A 23,054-nucleotide genomic window follows, 5' to 3' on the forward strand; every position below is an offset into this window, starting at 1 on the left:
CCAAGGGGAACAGGTGCCGATGTAATCTGCCTTCTATTTAACCACATTCCAGCAGCCATGGGGCTACACTGCAGGGAGACGCCGGTCAACTGGTTGCACAAAATTTGGAAATCGTTTCCTCAGTGATGATATTTTAGGAGCCCAGCAGTTGACCCTAAGACAGCAGGGAAGGGGCTGGTATACCCAGTACCCGCGACCTTCACCCCCACTCCCCAACAAGGCGGGCACAGCCTGTCTACCCACAGCCACTTTACCTGTCACTTTGAAAGCACCGAGTGTGCCCAGCAGATGCCCCCCACCACTCTCCACCCCCTCAATGGGGTCAGAGAGATCGCTACAAAAATGCAATTCAGGTGACTTGCTTCAGCTCATTGCTCCCACACATGTGGAATCACTTTTCAAAGAATCTGAAACTTCTGAACCTTCACCTTGTGTCCCAACTGCTAGCAGAGCACGCAGCTTGCTAAGATGCTCACTGGGGAGGGCTGCCGGGGGAGTGGGAAGGACATTCAACTGAAGGACCCACAGTGCTGGGCCAGGCATGTGGCCAAGGGGAGCCAAACCCCGGGAGGGGTCCATTCTGCTTGGCTCCGAAATGCGTGGGTGGGATGGGTGGTTATCCTGGGAATCTGGGACACATCCCTCCACCAGAATAACCAGGTCAGAGCGGGGACTAGGGAGTGGGAGGAGGCTCCGGCCGCTTCCATTTCCCCCCTCCCACCACCCCACCTCCTCTCTCTCCTCTCCGTCCCTGTGTCTCTCCAACTATGCCCCACACTCTCCAGAGGAAGAGGAGGAAGAGCACCTGGCAGCACTGGGGGAGGGGGTGACACAGGTAAACATGCTGTGGTGGGGGGAGCCCTGCCGTGGGGGGCCCTGCTTTTGACGAACGTGACTTCCATCAGGGTCTCCTTTGTACCAAGTGTGTTGGCTGTGGTCAGAGGAGTGTTATCATTGCTGTCACTTTTCTAGAACAGTGGTGGCCTTAGTCACAGAATTTTAGCAAAGCATGTAAAAATACCAAGATGTAAGAATTACTATAGAAATGGCCCTGTAAAAATGGAGGTTAGACACAGAGGATCCGTCCCTAAGTCACGGGGGCTCAGCAGAAGGAGCCAAGGTCTGCTTGCTCCTTCCTCTGACGGGGAAAAGGAGGCAGGCACGTGGACACGGAGACAGGAGCACAGGACTCCTGGGGGAGGTCGGCTCCCTGATCTGCCTTCAGGGGCTCACGCCCCCACCCCCGTGGTTGGGCAGTGCGTCCACAGGTGCTGTTCGCCCTGTTGCTTCTCTTCTTTCTTTTCTTGGTGTTGGGCTTCCTTCGTTCTAAGTGGACCTGAACTCTAGGCTCTGTCTCAGCCCGCCCCGGGTCCCCCTCTGCCTCCAGCGTCAGGCAGCGCATGAGTGATCTGCTAGGGAAAGCGACCGCTGGGAGGACTTCTCCAGAAAAGGGGGCTGAGTCCACCATCCGGTCAGCAGCTCAGGGAGCAAGCAGAGGTCAGGGTCTGGGCGCCAGGCTGAGGTCAGGAACACCGAGGCCAAGGAAAGGAGCAGCCTCAGCTCCCTGCAGCCCAGGCCTGAGCAGGGTGCAGACCCAGCACACACCCTGTGGGAGGGGTGGCAGAACCTCCTGGCAGAGGCTCAGAAACGACCCCCCTACACAGACAGGGCTCCTGGCCCTGCAAACACCAGGCCTGAGCATCTACCCTCGTCCTGTCCTTGGCCCAGCCCGCCTTCCTTCATCAAAGAGTCCTGTGCTGGCTTCTTCTTAAAAAGGATTGGGCAAGCAACGGAGCTTTGTCCCCGGGGAAGGGAAGCTAGGGAGCACAGTTATTTAAAATAATTTTAAAAGAGCTGGAATCTTGGGGAAAAAAACTCGGTAAGTTGATATGTTGACAGCAAGTGCATTCTTTTAACAACCCAGGCTCCACTGAGCTTAGCACCTACTTAGCAAGAATAGCTGGTTGAAATAGGATGGCTGTGTCTGCAACAAGCCCCAGAGGCAGGCTGCTTCTTTAATACAAAGCTGATCTGAGGAGCTTTGCCCCGGGCACCACACTGCTCCTGACAGCTCTGCTGGCCCGGCTGTGAGGATGGCCCAGCCGTGGATGGGAAAGGGCTGCAGCAGCACCCTGGGAGTGAGGGCACTGAATTGAAGGCAAAGCCGTACAGCCAGCCTTGGTAACCCTCTCAATAATCTCCAAAATCGTAGTCCCACTTTCAAAGACTACCACACACACCGCAGTCTTTTTACCACGAGAAACTGTAATGCTGAGTGAGCTTTTCCATCCTACCCCATTCCATCCCTGATCCTCATTCACACCTGCCCTCCACCCCACCCCTGCCCAGACCCCTTAAAGAATCGCACTGGTTTAGAGGAAACGCTGGGATTTAAATTGCTGGACCACTTCACAAACGAGCCCGGATCCTTGTCTGCCTGGGGAGACCTGTGCTATTGGGAATTGTGTTAATAGGACAAATCGATTCTACTTCATGAGAAACTTCGTATTATCAAATGTTTCACTGAAAATAAAGTGGAGTCAGGGAGGGAAAGGGGTTGGCTGATGCCACGAGTCCGAAGATGTTGGCTATGTTTTTCCTGCAGCGGTTTGTGCTGGCTGAGTTGTTTCTAGCTCCACGCACAGCTACAGACACTGGACATCACGAGCAGATGCCATCTTGGGTCCCATCAGCTCAAAAGTGATGGTCTTTCTGGTCCTACCTGAACTTAGCACTGTTATCAACTTTCCAGTAAGATGCCCAGCTTTGAGGTGCTGGGCTAGAGCCAGCTTTTTTGGAAAGGAGCTCCTGCACACCACCCAGGAGAGCAAGCAGAGAGGGCCCCGGAGGGACCCCTGCTGCGCACAAGGGCTGGAGCTGGACGGCCGTGCTGTCCTCTGGCCGGCAGGCTCAGGCCAGGCCATGGGCGAGCCCCTCCCCCGGAGAGCCGGCCCAAGCAGGGCCCAGCAGGATCACAGAGCCGTTCTCACCACAAGGACAAGCAAACAAGAGTCCCCAGCTGGACGCTGAGGCTCGAAAACACTCAGCGGCAGATCACATGCATAGCTAGGAATCTTGCAAAATCTAAACAGGATGCAAACTGCTGAGCTCTTATTCTCCAGGAGGGGGAGAGACAATATTTTCCTAACAGGTCAAGAGTGTTGCTCAACACGTCTTAAGCCCAATTCCTGGAAAAGCTGAGGCTGCTTACCCGGAACGCCGCTTTCCTCCACGGGCAGGCATGGCCCCAGCCATCCTCACCTGTCCAGTGGCCGCCATGGGGGCAACGGGCAATGTCACCGATCCAGGGATGTCCGAAGCCATTTCTGGAATTCAGCGAAGATGAGAGGTTTTGTTAATGGCAGAACAGGCCAGGGACAAGCAAGGAAACTGTCCGAGGGACCAACGGCACCACCTGGGAGAAGAGCCCAGCGACCCGGGGCCGGGGCCCGTCATTAGTCACGTGACTCGGGTGAACCCTTCCCGGTCCGGGCTCTGCCTTTCTCCTCTGGAAAAGGACATCCCTGGGCAGCAGTCCCATATTTAGTTTAGGGGGTAAAAAAGAGCTAACTTAGCAGCTCTCATAAAGGACTCCTGCCACCTGAGGCAGGTAAGACATGCAGGAACCCAGGCACGTAGCCAAAACCTAAGGGGAGAGTACCACCACTGCTCCCAGCTACTGGTGGGGCACAAACCCAGAGCATCCGGAGAGCCAGTCCCCTGCAGCAGCACCGTCCTTACCCCGCAGCTGATGCTCTGGCCTTACCCTGGGCATCTGTGTTAAAGCAGAAAGGCTGTTCCCCATCCTAAGTTGCACTCAGAAGCCTGGAATATAGAGCCCTGTCTGGCCTTCCATTCATGGTGAGGACAGCAAGGTCCAGGAGCCTTAAAAGCATCACCTCTGGCCACACGGTGAGCCAGTGACCGTGGCTCTCCACAGCCAGGCTGTTCCGGGAAGAAATGTTAATTTAAAGAACAAGGAGGTCAGGCGCTAGATGAACGCACCTTCCCCGTGCGTCGTTACCATGATGTATTACCGCTTGCAAGCCAGAAACCTTAGGAGGCCCATGAAGACAAAAGTGAGCCTCCCTAACATCACAGAGGCCACGCAGTGCCAGTGTCCCCTTCGCGCTCTGCGGAGCCCTCTCCTCAGAACATGAGATGGCAAGAACGACACTCAAGAGGCCTCTCTGGTCCTGTTCATTGTTCTTGGGAATGAGCTCCAGGGGGCTTGCTTTCCTCAGCCCAGCTCTTCCCTGGGGCAGAAGGGAAGCAACAGTCTACGAAAACGTATCTCAGAAAAACAGTGTGGGACAAATACGAGCATCTGGGCCCTGGTGAGTGAAGGGGTGTCCGAGTGCCCAGAAGTGCGAGGCACTGCTCTCTGCCTCCTCCAGAAGCCCTGCAGGCACATGACAGCTGGCCCACAGCTCTGTCCAAAGACTTTGTGTTTAATAAACATATTCTAAGGTCAGCTTGAACTAGTCCACTCAAAACTTCTGAAGAATTTGACAGTACTAATAAACAAAATCTTAATTTAGCTGTTTTACTATGTTCACAAACATTCGAGAGCTATTATAGTTTGTTTTTTTTTTTTTTAAACCAATGTACACGCTGGAAAGTACCCAAGGGAAAAATCCCTTTCTTAAAGTAATCCTCTCCTCTTTAGATAATTACTGTACTGGATTCGTGACAGCTAGACAGTGCTCATAGCAATGACCTCATAACCTTATCATCTGCCTGCTTCTGATAAGAAATCTGTATTTTTTTTTCTAAAATGGAGGCTAAAGGACGTTAAGTCCATTAAGTCCCAAAACTGAAGGGCTGAGTCACTGCCAGTGTAAACGTGGGTGAAAAACAAAGTCACCACTTCCCAAAATAAGTCCCACAGAACATCAGGCCCTTAAGATGTTCAAGGAAAAGGATTCCATAGTCAGGCAGGTTAAGGCGAAGCCACACATTATCATCCCCTTTCTCAGAGATTCCAGTGTCCACTGAAAACACACTGAGAAGTGTTAATACAGGGAAGTCTGTGTAATTGTGACTAGCCCAGCCTATCACAAAGGTCTCTGACTGCGAGACTTACAAAGGTGCTGTCTGCAGAGCCAGCGTTCCACGCCACACGAGGTTACGTATCTTAAGGTCAACCACCTTCCCCCCACCTTGGAGTGAAGGAAACGATGGGCTGGAAGAGGCCTTGCCGTCTCTGCAGACGGGGAAAGGCTGCCCCTTCCCTGCCTGGGGCGGGCACGGGGAGGAGGGCAGAGGAAGGTGGGCGGCAACGTGCAGTCAGGAAAGAAGGTGATACTCGGCCCATTTTATTTCAGTTACAGACGGTAAAACTTCACAAAACCTTGGCTCTGGGGCAAGGGCTGAGGAACCCAGAAAGCCCAGTCCTTCCCTCAGACAGACGGGGGGAGCAAGGAGGGAGCAGCCCCGGGACCTGCGCAGACGCCCACAGCGGGCCGGGCCGGGCTGGGCCGGGCAGGCCCAGCCTGGCGGGCCTCAGCCCCTCCCTCTGCTCCCTTGACCCCGTCCCACGGGTGAGGGCTGTGGGCCCAGAAAAGGGGCCAGCTCTGTGGGGGCAGGCCCTCAGGCAGCCTGCCTCCCTCCATCAGGCCCCACCGAGTGCCCTCCCCAGCCCTCCAGGCCTGCTGCAGAACAGCAAGCAAGCGCCGACTGCAGACACAGGCGGTGTCTACCGTGGAGAAGGTGTCCGTGTCCTGAAGGCGGTGTGGTGGGTGTGCTGAGAGCTGCCGTCCTTCCAGGGGCCGGGCGTGTGTCATAGAGCCAGTGCACCAGACGCGGGGAGAGGAGCCAGGGGCCTTATATCCAAATGCCTCAACGTGATTTGAAAATGAGAGGCTCACATGCATCCCCAGCAGAGGAGGCTGCCCCAGCAGTACGGGGAGAAGGCCGCTCACCATCCACGATGTCCACACCTCCCCACCGACACACCGACACAAGAAGCATTTCTAACAAGGCCTGACTCTCATTCCAGTTCTTCTTTTTCTCTTGCAAACTCCATTTGTGTTTCTTGTACCCATTTCTCCACTGAGACTCAGAGGCTCCTGCTTATCTATCTGTATGGTCTCTTTTTATAATGGACATATTAAAGCTTTGCCGTATTTTCTGAAAATACTTTACAACATTTTTTTTCCAGTCTGCCACTTGCTTTTCAGGTTGAAAGATTTTTTTTAATACTAGAGAAAGCTTTAAGAGGTAGAGTTGTAAGAAGATGTACTGGCCAGCTGGGGTTGTCATAACAAACTACCCTAGGCTGGGTGTCCCAGACAATAGAAATGTATTTTCTCACAGTCTGGGGACTAGTGGGTCCAAGATCAAGGTGCCAGCCGATCCGGTCGCTAGTGAGAGCCCGCTTCCTGGTTTAGAGATAGTCACCTTCTCTCTGTGTCATCACATTTTCTCTTCTTATAAGGTCACCAATCCTAGGTCCCTGCTCTCATTTAACCTTAACTACCTCCTACAAGCTCTGCCTTCAAATACAGTCACATTGGGGGTTAGGACTTCAGCACACGAATTTGGGGTGGATACAATTCAGTCTGTGGCAGAAGAAAAGATCAATTGTTCCAAACGCGTTTATTCAGGAGTCCTTCCTATTCCCTATACACTTTTTTGATGCTCCCTCTGTCTTGTATTTTATTTGCCAATAGAAAATGTGTCTGTTTCTAGAATATCCTTTTTTGGGGTCAATTACCTAGTTATCTACACTCGCTCTAGAACTGCACCACTGTAACACAGTGATGCAAGTTTCTCTCGCTACCCTCATCTTTCAGAATTATCTTTGATCTTCTTCCTGGCTTATTCTTCCGTTTAAATTTTGGAATAAGTTGATTATGATATAAATTTTAACCTCCTTTGGGAACTAACTGCATTTTTGTGAACTTACAAATAAATCTTGGAGAAAAGTGACATTTTTGCAATATTTAGAATCTTCAACCAAGAACTGATATATGCCTATCATTTGCTCAAGACTTCCTTTTGAGCTCAATGAAGTTTTTTATTTTCATCTTATAGGTCCCCAAAATGTCCCATGCAGTTTATTTCTAGGTACCCTGTGTTGTTATGATGTGACAATGTGCTGTGTACTATGATCACTGCTCCTACTGAATGGGCTCTCCCTTCCCAGATTATTTTCTGACTGCTTAGTAGATAAGAAGACAATTGTGCTACATCCATCATAACTCATGTCAAGTGATCTGACCAGCAGCTAAGGCAGGTGTTGCCCTCCCCTCCTTTGCTGTTCTATGTATGTGTTATCCTTTTAAAATCTGTGTGCCTGGTGAAAAAGTTTCTAGGGCCATTATCATGTGTCCTGCCATTTCACCAAATCCTTTTATTTGTTCTAGTAATTTTTCATTAATTTTTCTGAATTTTCTAATTTTATAAATTCTATGGCTTACAAATAACGATACTACATTCTCACTTCAAACAGTTAAATGTTTAATTTCTTTTCATGTCTTATTTCATTGGCCAGAACTTCCAGAATATTCAGTAATAATGACTAATAGCTAGGTAACAGAAAGGCCAGGAGGGTTTTGCAATGAAACATACCTGGTTTCAAATCACAACTCAAACATTTCCTTACAATAATCTAAAGGATCATTTTAAAAATTAATGATAATGTATGTAAAGAGCCTAACAATGCTTGGGAGGAAAAAAAAATTCGCTCTAGCAACAATGATTAAAATTTTCATGATTATGTGATGGTAAGCAAACTTGCTTAGTTCTTGAATTTAATTGTAATGACCTGACGGTTGAAGACAAGATGTGCTTTATGACGTCAAGGAAATCTGTTCCTATCCCTATTTCTTAGTTTATTTAAGGAACGGATGTTTCATTTTATGAAAAACCATTTTGGTAACTAAAACAGTATTTTGGATGCCAAATAAACCAAGTGAAAGATGCAATCAGTGAGACTAAAATTCACTTTAAAGGTTATACTTTTCCCTTATGTCTTTTTAGAAGACACTCAATACATTCAAATAAAAATATAAAAAATACGTCTCTCTCCTCTGTAATCTATGTCCATACCTACCGATGAAATCAGCCATCAGCCTCCCTTGGAAAAGTGACTTACCTGCTCCCCAAATCTGGCAACGTTTCCATGTGACTTGAACATAAGTTAGCAAAGCTCCTGGAAGAGTCACCCAGGAAAGGCGGCCAGAGGAAGGTCACTCACCAGGTCAGAGGTGAGGGTCTCCAGTGCAGAGCCTAGTATTTACATGGCGCAGAGAAGGCAATGCATTTAGGTGGAAAGTAGCCCTGTAAGCCCGTGGTTGATTTGCTCCAGGGTTGTGAATTTCACACCAAAGTGAAGAAAAGCAGAACCTTGACTACAGCCCTGGCTCAGACACCTACCAGGTGGCCATGTGGCCACAGTCATGCCCTGCGCCTGGGGGTGGACACCAACACAGCCTTTGTGGAGGAGACAAGAGACATTAAATCACCTGCACCTTGCAAGAGGATTCCGAAGCTGTGTGTGTGTGTGTGTGTGTCTGTGTATTTGCTATACGCACAGGACAAGGCTGAAAGGCAGATACAAGTACACCGATGAGTTAAACTTGACTGTTTCCCACCAAAGTGCAAAACGTGGCTATTTCTATTGTGGGAATTATAGGTGGGTTTTACCTTCTCCTAAAAGCTCTTTCTGTTTCTGAATATACTGGTTTTTTTTTTTCAATGAACATGTGTTAATTTAATGTTACTCTAATGATGTGTTAATGTAAAGACCACAGATAGAAAAATAAACATTTTTAAAGGGTTCATTGTAAGAACAGTAAAAAGCATACATAACTGGAGAGTTAGACGCAGTGAATGAACGAGACAGAGATAAAGGAAGGGGACGCTCTTTTCAATAACAGGAGTGTCCAACCAGGGAATGGGTGGGCTTAATAATGATGATAAGTACTTCATACAAAAATATTTAGAATATTGTATAAAAGTAGTAAGATTTGTGTTGGGTGCTAACTATAACCACCCACTGCAGGGCCCTCGTTCCTCCCGGTGCCCAGACCGAGGCTGGTGGCCAGAAGACCCCTTCCCGGGTCGAGTGGAGGACAACAGGGGACGTCCTAACTCCAAGAATGAAAAATCACAGGCCCAGGTAGAAGTTGTGGGACGTGCAGGAAATGTTCATGGTTTGGGGTCACTCTAACTGTGGGGTCCTGGCCAAGCTATTTATCATCCCTAAGCTTTGGATTGCTCACCTATGAAAATAAGGAAAACACCTGCAGCACGCACAGCAGTCGTTGTGGGGGTTAAGGAAGATCACTTATTTAAGATGACCAACAGAAGTAATTGTCCCTCTCCCCTTTCACTTTCCCAAGGAAAGAATGCCTTTTAAAAGCAGACACTGTGTTTAAAAAAAGAGAAAACATTGCCTAATGTTGAACCATCTTTAACCCCCAGAGTGAGCCCCCCTTCGTTATGGTTCTTTCTTTTAATGTGCTATTAAAGGAAATGCCTTTCTTTCTCTTTTTGTTTTTTTAAAAGCAGACACTGTGTATGTGTGTGTGTATTTTTACATAACCCTTGAGCAAATAACTTAACCTCTCTGTCCCTCAGTCTTCTATCTACAAAATGGGCCTAATAATAAACAGAAAATACCTCGTGAGGTTGCTTTGAGGATTAAAGAAGCTAAAATTTGTAAAGCACTTAGAATGATGCCCAGCACACAATCAGCACTTTTCAGTGTCTGCTAAGTTAAATACACACACACACACACACACACAGAGATACTAACAAAACTTATGATCATGTTCTTACTGTAAGGAGTTAAGTCACCTCTGTCATTTTGTTTTTGTGGCTCTGTCTCAGAGGAGTGCAGAAAAGGGGATGGGGGCCACAGAAGGGGGTGTGGCCATGTGACTAACTCCTCAGCAGCCCCCACTCATAAAATGTTCCCCAGGGCGATGCTGTTGCAAAGGGAGGCAAAGGGTGGCTGCTCCCACCCAAAGGGCAGCCTGAGCCGTGGTTCTCGTCCTGTGCTGGCCTCACGATGCCTCCCTATACAGAGTTCAGCCTTTACACTGGCTGCTCCACCACATATCACAGGGAGGGGGCAGCAGACAGGCCCTGCGTGTGCCTCCACCGTCCGCCCCTGACCTCCACCCTGAACCACGTCCCCTTGGGTCTTCACATACACAAACACACACACACACACACACACACGCCCCACCCTGGACTGGCGTGGACACAGCGTCTTCCTTGCTGACAACATGCTCTCTCCCATGTAGAGCTTCATCTGAGCAAGTGCACGTGCCCTCATCACAGCCCAAGGGCCCCACGGCCCCACGCCGCCTTCAGAGAGTTGACACAGGCCAGCAAGGGAGCCCGGAAACCCTGGACAAATCATCCATGCCCTCTCGACTCTGGTTCCCTTTGGGCAACCCCAGCGGACACCTGCAAGGAATTCAACTGAAAGGGCAGTGAAGGTCACAGTCAGCCCCTGGACTTTCCCACGCAGTTGAGGGCTGACCACACTTCAATAGGAGAGGCTCTAGCACCGCACAGGGACACGAATGCATCCTACCGATGAGAACACCACACATTCAAATTCAAATCAACCTTAAAAATGGATGAGGGACTGTCAACTGTACCAGGAAAAGTCGCCACGTGTGGCAAAGTCACTGCTCCCTCTTCATGTTTCCCCTCAGGGTCTGCTCATCTCCCATTCTGCCTGCAACCCCCGGCGATCAAGCCTCTGTCCCTGTCACCCCACTAGGAAGCTGCCATTATCACAGGGGTCACATCCTACGAAGGCAAATGGTCCCCTCTCTGCCTGGGCCGTCTCAGTGGGATGCAGCTCCCCACGCCCCATCACCAGACCTGTCTCCTGTGTTCGCAGGGCCACATCCCCTCCCTTCCAGCTCACAGGCCCCTCCTGCTTGCCTCCTTTGCAAGCCCCCCTCCTCTACCAGACCTCCAAGCAGTTATGCAGCTTCCTCTTCCCTACTTACCCTCCCTCCAGGGGAACTCACTAAGACACTGGCATCCAGACCATTTCTCTGCTGATGATTCCCAAATCTGGTCATCAAGTCCTGCTGTCACCTCCTAAAGGTCTCTCCATCCTCTGGGTTCTGCTGCTGGCCTACTGCAGGACCTCCCTTGGTCTCCCTGCCACTGCTCTCCACACGGGAGCCTGACCTGACCGGGCCCGCCCTTGCCTGTATCCTCCAGCAGTTTCTCTTTGCTCTGAGCACACATGTGGAGTTCCCTGCCATGATCAGTCAGTTCCTGTGTAGTCAGGCTGCTGTCCACCTCTCCTGCGCCCCTCTCCGGCTCTGGCCACACTGCCCTATCAGTTTTATGAACACATCATGTTCCCTCCTACCTCAGGGCCTTTGCACATATGTCCTGAGGTCAGAAAGCTCTCTTCCCTCTCTTCACCAAGTTAACTCCTAACAGACTTTTAGATTCAACTCAAACATCACTTTTCCAAGGAAGCCTGTCCCTGGCCAATCCCATCCCCTCCCGGTCTAGGTCTGGTCCCTGGTGACTCATTCGCATTGTACCTGTACTTCTGTGAATGAATGCAGGTCACAGCGGTCCAGGTGAAAGATGACAGGACCTGAAAGATGGAGCTGCAAAGAGGGCATTCAGGAGGAAGGAGATGATGTCAATGCCTCAAAATACATGATGTGTCACCGTCACCGCCCAGAAAGGGAAGGTTCTAAAAAGCCTCGGTCACCTGATCCTCCTACACTGAGACTGAATGGGGCAAAAAAATTTCTGGAGGAGGAAGAAAAATATGGTTGGGTTGGTTGGATGTAAATACATCTACCAGGCCATACACAGGATACCTGAGGGCTGTGGCAAGTAGAGGCGTGGGCACTTACACCTTTCTCCATCCACTTGCTCAGCGGGCCAGGTGCTTAACAGGCATCCAGTTCTAGACCTGGCTTTATCACTACGTGACTCAGTTTCTCCATCTATTATCCAACTAAGAAATGGGGTTAAGCAGGACATCCCTTTCTTCGGCAGAAGCTGCTGTAAGAAAATGGGACCTGTTTCGATTATAAGTAACATTTGCAAAGCTCTGACTCTGTGGGATGCAGCTCCCCATGCCCCATCACCAGACCCGTCTCTGTATTAGAAGCCGGACAGTCAGAGATGAAAGGACCCCATCTGGCCTCTGAAAGATTCAGTCCTGAGTGTGATGGAGATATGGAGCCAGGTAATTTCATACTGAGAGCTGTGTGCTGTGCAAGAGACTGGACACTCGGTTGTGGGAACGACTGGGAAGATCCAAGAAAGCTTCCTGCAGGAGGCCACACCTGTGCTATCCTGGCAATGGACAGCAGAAAGGCTTTAGGGAGGAGTGAAGCATGACATAAAAGATGCCCTTTTCCTGAACATATTCCTTGGATTGTTCCAGAACTTCCGAGCAGACTCATTTATGCCCCTGCTGTGAGGGGCGTGCCCTCTTGTTCACGTCCAGTCACTGGAGATTTCTGGCCTCTTACCCCAGCTGCAACTCCCGACAGGATCTGGAATTATTTGCCCACCTCAAATGCAACCCTCTTGTATAGACCCTTGCTCAGGGTCCCTGAGCATAATCAATGACAGATGCACAAATAGACTGAACTCTCTCTCTCTACAGCAGTCCCACCCCGCACGCAAGTATCTCCCCCAGAAATATCGTTTCCCTTCACACATGGAGATGGAATGACGGCCTGCCCTTACCCAAGGCTGCAGGCAGGTTTTCAGTTCATTTCAACATCAGGACAAACTAAGGATTTTGAGAGCTTCACCATAATACAGAGAACATATCTGGCTTATGATGCAGCATCTAGCCAAACACTATTTCCCATTTCCAATGCAGACATATTGTGCAGAATTCCTAAAATACAGAACAGGCAGCAAAAACCTGGGGGAAAATGTGAAACTTGAGAGCATTACAGATGAAAAGAACAAGAGGGAATTTTTTAAAATTTTGCTTCTCCCCTCACCCCCATTACCTTATATGCCTTTAAATACGAAAAACACCCCTTGATCTTCACATTGGAAAAAAAAAATCAATGACATGCAAACTTTCACAACACAATAACATAATATGTTAATAACCATTCAAATAAAACCCCAAACGGGTCTCTTCATGGTTGGGAGGGAGGGAGGGGAGGCAGCTAACTCAAGAAAAACCCTCTCCTCGCTATTCATCTCTCTTAAAACAATTCTTTTCACAGAAAGCACATCAAATATCAGAGCCCTACCTTTTCAGGGGGATTAAACAAAGATCTTTCTTCCTTATGACCAACACCTTCTTGGGAGAATCTGTTATCCGTGTAGAAGAAATGTCAGAAACCTCTGGGAGGAAATGAGCTGCATTTGTATTCTGCTCAGAAAATGTCATCACAGATCTGTTTACCTTAACTGTGGACCATGATTCAGCCGTGACAACTGTCTTGCATACTGATCAATTTATTTGCAGCAAAATTTCTAACGTTAACTGCTTAGGTTCTGAAAAATCGGTGACTTGGATTTCTTGTGCAACCACAGTATATTATGGAAAAATCTAGACTGTTAGCCAAACATTACCAGGAGGGATCAAAAAGGGCCCCTCCTGATGTGTAAGTGAGGAAGGGTCCCTCCCACTTCTGGAAGGAAGGCAGGGCACATGACTCCCAAAGGCCCTCTGTGGGGTGGGATTTTTGTAGCACAATCTACAGAAAAATCATCAGACTGAGCCCAGGAGACTCTGACTCCTGGCCCTTGCTAGACTTTAACCAGCTGTGCATCCTCTGTAAGGCGTCCCTCAGCCAAAGGCAGGCTGGGTGGGGGTCTCTGCAGAAGAACAGGAGGGAGCAGGCGTGGGCAGAGATGGCCGACGGACTCAGGCAAGGAGGAAGGGGCCAGGTCCTGCCTCCATCAGGTGGTGCCGCCCACCTGGACACGGAGCCCTGGCTGTGGGCCTGAGCCACTCACTCTCAGCAAGCAAGCAGGTTTGGCATTAGGGAACTGGAACCATCCCAAGCCCAAGACAGCCTGGAGAGATGCCCTTCAACCTCAGCTTGCAATGCTGGCTTGGGCAGCGCCCTGCTCCCTGGCTCGAGTGGGCATGTGTCCTGGGGAACGCAGGCACTGCAGCAGAGCCGCGAGGTGCTAGCATCCACGTTCCCAATGAGTGTCCACGCCCACCCCGCTGGCCAAAGCCCCAGCATCCCTGCACCGAGCTTTACACAAAGGGTGAAAACACAGACCGAGCAAGAAGACAGGCACGAGTAATTCAGCAGAAGAAAGGGAGGGAGGGTACTGTTGAGGTTGTGACTCTGGAGCAAGACAGTAAGAGTGAACTCCGCACTCAACCCGGCCCTGCTCTGTGAGACGACAAGCAAGGGCTGCTGTTAACCGCAGTGGGACCTCCTCCCACGACCTGTCTCATGCTTGCATCCAATACAACAGCCGGAGCCCATGAGAGGAAGGTGGGTCTCATCAGCCAGGCAGAAGCAGGCTAGAACACTGGGGTGGAGGGAACAGGCTGCCCCTAACAAGATCTTAAAGGGAGCCTCAGCTAAAACCCAGGCTGTGGCCCACCACGGCCCGAGTCGTCAGGGTCAGAAGCCCAAAGCAGCAGGACAGACCTCGAGGAGAAGGTGCAGGGTGTGTGTGGGCTGGTGGTGGAAGAGCTCACAAGGGGGCTTAAAGCTTTGATTCTCCACGTCCAAAAACACAAGAAAGAGCCATGAGATGGTGGAGAGTTCAGATGCCACCCTGAGGGGAACCTGCTGAGGAGACATACTTGTCTGCTTGGAGGAGCATCCTTGAGGCAGGAGGAGAGATGAAACTGTCTACAAATCTGTGAGAGACCTTCCTGTATAAAACGAAAGAGGCCAGTTCTCGATTACTGCAGAGGCTTTGTTTGGCATGGTGGCCAAGGATATGAAGGGTAAGGAAGAAAATGAATGACTCAGATGCGTGCTGAGTGTCCAAGTACAGTCTGAAGTTGAACAGAAACCAAATGAACTAAAATGTCTGACATAAACCCAAAAGCTAATAAATTATGGAATACCCACACAGATAAAAATCACTCAGCCATTAAATACCACGATTTGAAAGAATAATGTTACCGGGAAACGTTAAGGGTACATTAACAGAGCAGGACACAAAATCTTACAGGCAAACACATTTGTCTGGGAATCCATCAAAATTCAGCTTCAGTCACTGTATTTGCCCTACTGTTTGGCCTTGGCTTTGGGATGAATGCCTTGGCCTTTGAAAGGACAAGCAGCGGAATACCTATTTCAGGATGGTTTCTGGCATTGCTGAACCTGTGTGTGTGTAATCAATGCCCCTATGATCACATGGGTGACGTCTGCATCGACAGTATGTCAACAGCAATACCACGGACCAGGCACGCACATGGACTTACTGTTCAGGCCCGAAGCTTCACTTTCAGATATGAAGAGACATTCCAGGTGAGCTAAGATCGAAAGTCTCCCTGTAGGTAAGACATGTTTCAATTCTCCCAGTCCGATAGTTTCATGATACACCACTGTAGGAGTATAATGTGTGATAATTCATGCCCATAAGGTGAAAGCTATTAATTTTATGTACAAAACTTATTAAGAACTTTCAAATACTTAAATGTAAGAGAAAATGGGGGAATAATACAAATATTGAGAATGCATAGCTTGCTGCCTTTAGACCGTTCTATCTTCTTTAAGCTAAGATGGCAATAGAACCATAAATAATACTACAAAGCAGAATAAAAGAGATCATCAGAGTAGGCTATCATCAACATCTATGTGGAGTTGTTTGGTATATGTACTGACCTACAGAGCAATAAAAAATGTACCGGGATTTAAAATTTTTTATAGTTTTTTTATTTAGGTCATGCATCTTTCAAAAAATTGTTATTTGGAAGTTTTCATATCTGTACAAGGATGAATTAATCGTGGACTTTGCTACCTGATAACCGTCAAAATCAAGTGCACCAAGATGATCTGTAATAAGTCATCATCAATCTAGATGCAATTAAGAAAACAAAGTGCGAAAAGAAAAGAAAAGGTTAGGGAAGTATGAAGTACCCCCAATAGCGCTTGTTTCTCCACCAAACTCAGTTTCAAACGAACATCTATTTAGTGTCACCGACTGCAGTGTGACGGCCAGGGAGCACTCAGCGGTGGACAGCGCCCGGTGCCCAGATACGCCCCTTCCTGAGCTGGACGTCAGATGTTTACCGTGTGACTGCCACCTATAAACAATAGTAAAATGGTCATAAGACCTAATTACGTTAAAATGTCAGATTTTCACTCAATGATGGTGACACTCAGCTCCAGCCTCAATGACAGCCAAACGCTGACTTTGATGCTCACAATTCAGCATTTGGTCCAACTGATGTAATTCAACGCACCTCTAACAGGTACACACAGTAGGGAGAGAAAGGCTGTGTGTGCGCTCACGTGCGTCTTGGGGTAAATACACTAAAAAGGGGACAAAGCTAATACCTGAATAGTTAAGATTACCTATTATTTTTATTTCCTACGTATCACTTTCTATAATCTCTAACTTGTTAAAACTTAGAACACAGTACTCTTATGAATAGAATGCAATGCAGGTGGTTGAACAGAAAGCAAACGAGAGATGCAGGATGCTGGACCCCGTGGGCAGGCTACTTGGGCGCCCAAAACAGAGCTGGGGAGGCGGAACGGAGGCCGGCAGCTGGGAAGTCGTGCAGCCACCTACAGCTCACCCGGGAGGAAGCAAAGGGGCGGTGGGAGGGGAGTGGGCATGGTTCCAAGACGAAGTATGTGCTGAGTCCCCCAGCAGGGTCGTGACAGAAGCATCATCGCTCCAGTTCCCTGGGTGGGCTTGTATTTATTAATCTTCTGATCAGAACAGTAGTCAATGTACACGATAAACAATCCAAAATACTCAGGCCAGTGTAAGGAACGGGGAGATGAGGCCAGACAAGAGGAGGGAAGAACAGGAGAAGAGAGGCAGAGAAGGTGAGACTCCAGCCAAGAAGTATCAGGAAAGCAGTCATTCGCGGTGAGGGAGGTGCTGCCGCCAGCTCAGAAGTGGGGCAAGGTACGGCAGTGGCCAGAGGGACGTGCGTGTCCCCCCAGGGGGCACTCCTGCCCCCTCCGCAATCCCTGACTTCTCCACGCCGCTGGGCGATGGGGAGCGAAGGCCCACATCCTGTCCCAGAGAGGGGACCCGTTATGCCACTTGGTACCACTCAGAGACGCAGCCGGGTCCTAAACTCAGGGCCGTTCCCCCATTTCAAAGGTGTCCACGCTTGCCCGGTACCAGGCCCAGCGCAAGTCCTGAAGACAGAGAAGGATGGAGCCCTGAGGTGAGGGCAGGAAGGGCGAGGGGTGCATGGGAAGTGACACCCAGCTAAGTTCCGAGCCTGACGTGCACTGAGCGGCAGCCGGTGGGAAGGCCCCGGGGCCCTGGGGGCGGCAAGCTGGTGGGTTTGTGGTGGGCACAGTTTAACCAGTCAGAAACAGACAAGGCGAGTCAGACTTGAGTCTCACAGATACTGCGTCCTCATCGATTATCACCCAAGTAAGGACACCTTTGAAGGAGAGTGGGACAAACAGTAAACCAGACCACACGCCGCCGTGTGCAGATCAGGGAGGAGGTATTGGAGCTTCGCAGGCCACAGGCTCTGAGGTTATGCTACCAAAGGTGGCGGGCTCAGGGGAGACGGAAAAATCAACCATGTGCCATTTGTACAGTCGAATGAGCCAAACCTTAGCAAAGCTCCCAAGTCAGAGTCCTTCCCATTGGGAAGCTCTTGGGACGCATTCCTTCTGGGGACAGCCCAGAGCCAGGAAGAACAAGCCCAAAAGGGACAGAGCCGGAGGCACCGCAGATGCCGGGCGTCCAACCTCAGTTTGACATGTGAGTCAATTCAGGCTCTCCTTCCTGGCTCCCAGTGTGTCTGAAGGGCTGGGGTCGGCCTGATCCTTCAAGGATATTAATTGTGACTCTGGGGTTTTTCTCTACTGTGATGGTCTTTTGCTTTAGTGACACAGAGAAATAATCAGAATCGGGAGCGTGGGAATGAAGCGCTATAATCCCCCAGCTGCCCACCCAAGCCGCTGCAGCCTGGCGGGCCCCGGGGCGGGGGTGGGGCCCGGGCGCACGGGAAAGCCTGCACACCTCTCCCGGGCCATCCCCACGGTGAGCACGGCCTGCCTGGCTCTGTGCTGGGCCCTGTCCTGCGTGCTGTGTGCACAGGGATGAATCCCACGTCCTCCTGCCCCAGACCGTGTCTCAGGGGATTTTCCCCCAGCCAATACTTCCCTCATCTTCGTTTATATCCTTCATCAGGATCCAGTATCGTGATCCTCGCATGGGGGAGTGGACATCGGTCAGGGAAACCGACACAGTGGAATTTTTCTAAAGAAATACCAACCTGCCACCTGTCACCACCACCCCAAATAAAGGCAACAACAAAACCAGAGTCCCAAACCCCAAATCGTCCCCGTGCAGTCGGCAGCCCAGGGCTTGTGAACAGCAGGTCCTCCGCCCACCCTGCACGGTCTCCTTCCGGACGCTCCAGCTCTCTTCCGAGCAGGTGGGTTGCTGGGGACAATAGGGCTATGACAGGGGTTGGATGCAGGACCAGATCCAGCCCCTGCCCCACCACCTGGGCAGCCTTCCCAAGGCCTTCTTCCCGCCAGCCGCTTCCCTTGCCCTTTCCCCGGGAGCAGTGAGGCTTCCTTCAGGATCCTGAGGGCAGCACAGAGGAGGCCCTGCCTGCTGTGAGCCTGCCCTGTCTCCTCCCAGAACACTCGCTCCAGGGACAGTCCCTCATTGGGACTGAGTGTGGGGACGGACGGATGCAGTTGGACTGGCAGCTCTTGCCGGTCAGGCCCAACTCCTCTCTCTGTCATTTCATCTTCTCTTGTCCTCTCTCTTGTGCGTTTTCCCCTCCAGTCTCGTGGCCAGGAGACTCCCATTTCTTACTGCAAGGCCCTCATCTCTCCATCCTGTCCAGCTGTTTTCCCAGCCTCGGTAGCGCTGTTCCCGCTCATCCAGCTGCTTCTGCGGGTCTCTGCAGGCTTCGTCATCGGCCTGCCCTGCGGTGGGCAGCTCCTGCTGGCCCACCAGCTCTCCAGGTGCCCGAGGGCAGGCTTTGCATCTTCAGTCCTTCTTCAAAGATCACCCGGAGTCTGGAGCCCTCTTAGCCCATGCTGGGTGTCTGCTGGGTGGGGAACATCTGGCAGGAGGCCACGCAGCAGAAGCGGCTCTCTGAAGTGACCAGCCACCCCTTGATCCCTGCCCAGGCATCTCCTTGTCCTCAGCCTTGGGGACAAGCCCAGGTGTGGCAGCCAAGGTCCCCTCCTCAGATGGCCCGATGGAATGGACCCCAGACATTGTGAGGGTCTAACATGGTGGAGAACCAACGCTGTTCTCCCCCGGGAGCTCAACCTCAAAAGACTGGGGTTTTTTTCTCAATAGGTCAAAATGCAACATCTGTTTCCCATCCAGCTACTGCTCCTGCAGGGTGTGGACTGGGATGAAATGCGCACACTTGCTGCCGTTCATTTGCGTCTCTGGGGCACAGCAGGGGAGAGACGCTTTGCCCACTGGTCAGCTGAACTAGAGGTAGGAGATTCCTCAGCTTCTCCTGGGACCTTCTTGGGCAGGATGTGTGGGCTTATTTGCTTAGACCAGAGGTTGCAAATAATGGCTGATGGACCACATCTGACCTGCCTCCTGTTTTTCTATGGCTCACAAGCTAAGAATGATTTTTACATTTTTGAATGGTTGGAAAAAAACCACAGAAGAATAATATTTTGAGACATGAAAATTATATGAAATTCAAACGTCGGTGTGGATAAATTGGCAGACAGGCGTCATTTACATACCATCTACTGCTGATGTGGAGTCCGGAAGGAAACTGGCCAGCACGGCTGGGACACAGGTGAGAGTCGAGTCTGATGGGGCCTGGGAAGCAGGCAGACCACATAGATCTCAGTCGGAACACGTCTCAGAGCCGGGACCACACACATGTAGTCACATGGCCTGTTGACTCAGCCCAGAGGGTGACCCTAGAAAGCCCAGTCACAGCTGTGGGATCGAGCCAGAAGCCCTAGGAAGCCATGGTGGTGCCAGGCTCACCTCGTCCTGGGGAGGAGGCCTGAGCGACAAGAGCAGCTTCCCGAGGGGATGGGAAGAGCCTGATGACGGCTGGGGGTCCCTCGCAGGCTGCCCTGTTGGCACTTCTCATGTGACAGTGACATCCTGTGGCTGTGACTCCGGGGGGGGGGGGCGGGGCAGAGCAGGGAAGGGAGGACATGCTGGCAGGGGGTGCAGGAGGGTCCCTGCTACTTCCTAGGACAGAAGGGCGGCCATGATCCCCGCTGGCACAGAGAAAGGGCCTGGATTTCTCCACTGGGCAGAGGCCCTGCCGGGAAATTTGACCAAGCAGTCTTGGGCCACAGCATTCCTTTGTTCTAAAAAGCTACATCCGTGCAGTTCATGTCCTCTGCTTTCTATCCTAAGAGGAGGTCTGGGATGTGGAGAAGGCGTTCTGAGAAGAAAGAACCTTCTGGTGACTTATATTGTATCAAGTAAATCTTCCATCTTTTCCAAACCACTTCCTGACATGAAGTACGTGCCAAGTAAATACTGAGGGTTCAGTTCACTACACGTTGAAAAATTTTTGTCTACTTCTAGATCCAAAGGCCAGATGTGGGCAGACGACGGAGCATGGAAGTTGGGAACTGTATATGAAAGGGAGAATGTTTGCTTTGAACCAAGAGTGGTTCTCTGGTTCCTCGGAATCCTCTTCATCTCTTTCAGAAGAGAGAACTGGCTCCAGGTAAAGTGAAGACACGTGTCAGGGACGTGGGGCACAAAGCTTACAGTCTCAGTCCTGGCACTTCTTCCTCCGTGTGACCTTGGCGCTCCTTCAGCCTCAGTCTCCACATTTATCAACTGAGGGCACTTCTGCGGACAGTGGCTTCAAGCAACCGAGATAATCCCCGCACACTTGTGGAGTAAGGCTGAACACGATGCTGTGGCTGGAACATGGGAAAGCATCCGGTTCCTTCCCTGCTCACCTGTAAAACTGGGTGAGCCACACGCTGACCCCTCTACCTGCACATTCTGCAGCCCAGGTACCCATGCCTCATGAAAGAACGTCCAAGGAAGTGTTAGTAGGTCAACATGGCAACGCACGTGTGCGCACTGGTCACACTGCTCAGCGGTCCCCTAGAGCCGTCTGAGTCCACGCACAGACATGGTCGGAGTGAACGACTCCACAGCACTGCCTCCTGCAGGGTTGGAGGGAAGCACCCAAAATTTGGGCCTCTGGCCCACGTGGAATCTTCCAACTCAGTCATTCACAAGTACAATTTTCATTATGCAAATACCAGTGGTGTTTAAGTCCCCAGACTAAGCCCACAGGTAAATATGACAGACAGACGGAGACTGCCCCACCACTGTCAGGACCAGCCGTGAAGGTGGGGCTCTAACGATGGGACACAGAGAGACAGTGGGAGGCAGAGCTGGGGTGGGACAGGCAGCAGGAAGGGAAGCGCGACATGGCCTGTAATCCCTCAGACGACAGATTCAAGAAGAAGGAGAAAATACAGTAGAACTGAAGTGTAGCAGAGAACTTTCCAAGAGCCAGGATGGAACTGTGTGAACGCCTTACAAGCGAGTCGCCCGGAGTGCGCCAAGCAAGGCCTGGAGGACTGCCGGGCCACGGCTCTGCCACAGGGATTCCTGCTGGGACTGCAGGGTTAAGATAAACGACCTGGAGCTTCCTAAGACGCATGATTACCTGACCTTCACCTACTTGGCATTAATATACGACTTGAGGTATCACGGTTAACCTCAGCCTCTATAATCTACAACTGAACTCAGTTTTTCCTTCCAAACCATTTGATAAGATGACTTCTATCAGCAAAATCTCACTTGTTTTCAATCCTGAGGCTCAAAACTCCCTGCTTTCATTCCTCTAAGGTTTTCTAAGCATTCATCTTGCATCGGGTACCATAGCGGGCACTGCCCTCAAGCTCAAAACTGAGCGGGACAGTCCAATACAGAACCAATCTGAGCTGTGAACCAAGAAATAAGTTTTAAACGTGTCTAAGAAGAGAGGTAGACACAGACGCAAAGCACACGTGCTCAGGTCTTAGCAGAACGAGGCACAGAGCCCTAACCCTCGGGTCACTCGCCGGCTCACTCCCCCTCCTGACGTCCGTTTCTTCCCACTTTTCCCACCCGGACTTATGACCTGTACTGCCCCAAACATGGATCACTCCTACTAGAGCATCTAACAAGAATGATCCTGTGCTCGTGCTATGGACTGAACTGTGTCCCCTCAGAAGTCAGACGTTGAAGCCCTAAAACCTAACACGGTGATATCTGGAGGGGGGCTTTAGGGAGGTGATTAGGTTTTGCTGAGAGCTGGAGGGTAAAGGCTCCATGATGCGTCCTTACGAGAAGAGGCACCGAAGAGCTTGCTTCCTCTCTTTCTCCACCATGTGAGGACACAGCAAGGTGACCATCTACAGCCTAGAAAGTGAGCTCTCATTAGGAACCAAACAGGCTGGCCCCTTGATCTTGGACTTCCCAGCCTCCAAACTGTGAGCCTCCAATAAATTTCTGTTGTTAAGGCATCCAGTCTATGGTGTTTTGTCATGGCAGCCCGAGCCAACTGATACTGCTGGTCAACAGCACCTAGTGGAAAAGAACATCCTTCATTTGCAAAATGTGTTCTAAACAAGGTCATTTAACCAGGTTAAGAGTAATGACGACTCTTTCTGTTCACGGACACTGAGGGAAAACAACCCAATGACCAATGGTCACACTCTTGGGTTAACCAAGTCCTCCCTTCCCTTGGCCCTGCCCTTGCCTATGTAGTAGCCTTGGGCGAAAGGGGCCACTAAGAAGCTGGGTTTTGCTCTGATGGAAAGAAGGTCAAGGGGAACTGAATTCTGGTGGCAGCCTCGGGCTCCTGTGATTGCTGTTCCATGTATCATTAGGATGACACCCTAAAACCCAACCCTGCTCGTCCAGCTATGCTCTCAGTAGGAAATATGGGGACCAGCATGACCAAG

At 50.6% G+C, this 23,054-nt stretch overlaps 1 protein-coding gene across 5 annotated transcripts in view; it reads right to left on the reverse strand.

Moving 5' to 3' along the window:
- ARNT2 (aryl hydrocarbon receptor nuclear translocator 2) overlaps window positions 1-23,054 on the reverse strand; it is a 163,966-nt gene that overhangs the window by 120,238 nt on the left and 20,674 nt on the right. For all 5 annotated transcript variants that reach the window (XM_074354187.1, XM_074354186.1, XM_074354189.1 and 2 more), the window contains exon 2: window positions 3,212-3,326. In XM_074354187.1, coding sequence (XP_074210288.1) covers window positions 3,212-3,326 — 115 coding nt within the window. The remainder of the gene's footprint in view (window positions 1-3,211; window positions 3,327-23,054) is intronic.

This window comes from Camelus bactrianus, chromosome 27, assembly GCF_048773025.1.
Source record: "Camelus bactrianus isolate YW-2024 breed Bactrian camel chromosome 27, ASM4877302v1, whole genome shotgun sequence".
NCBI lineage: Eukaryota > Metazoa > Chordata > Mammalia > Artiodactyla > Camelidae > Camelus > Camelus bactrianus.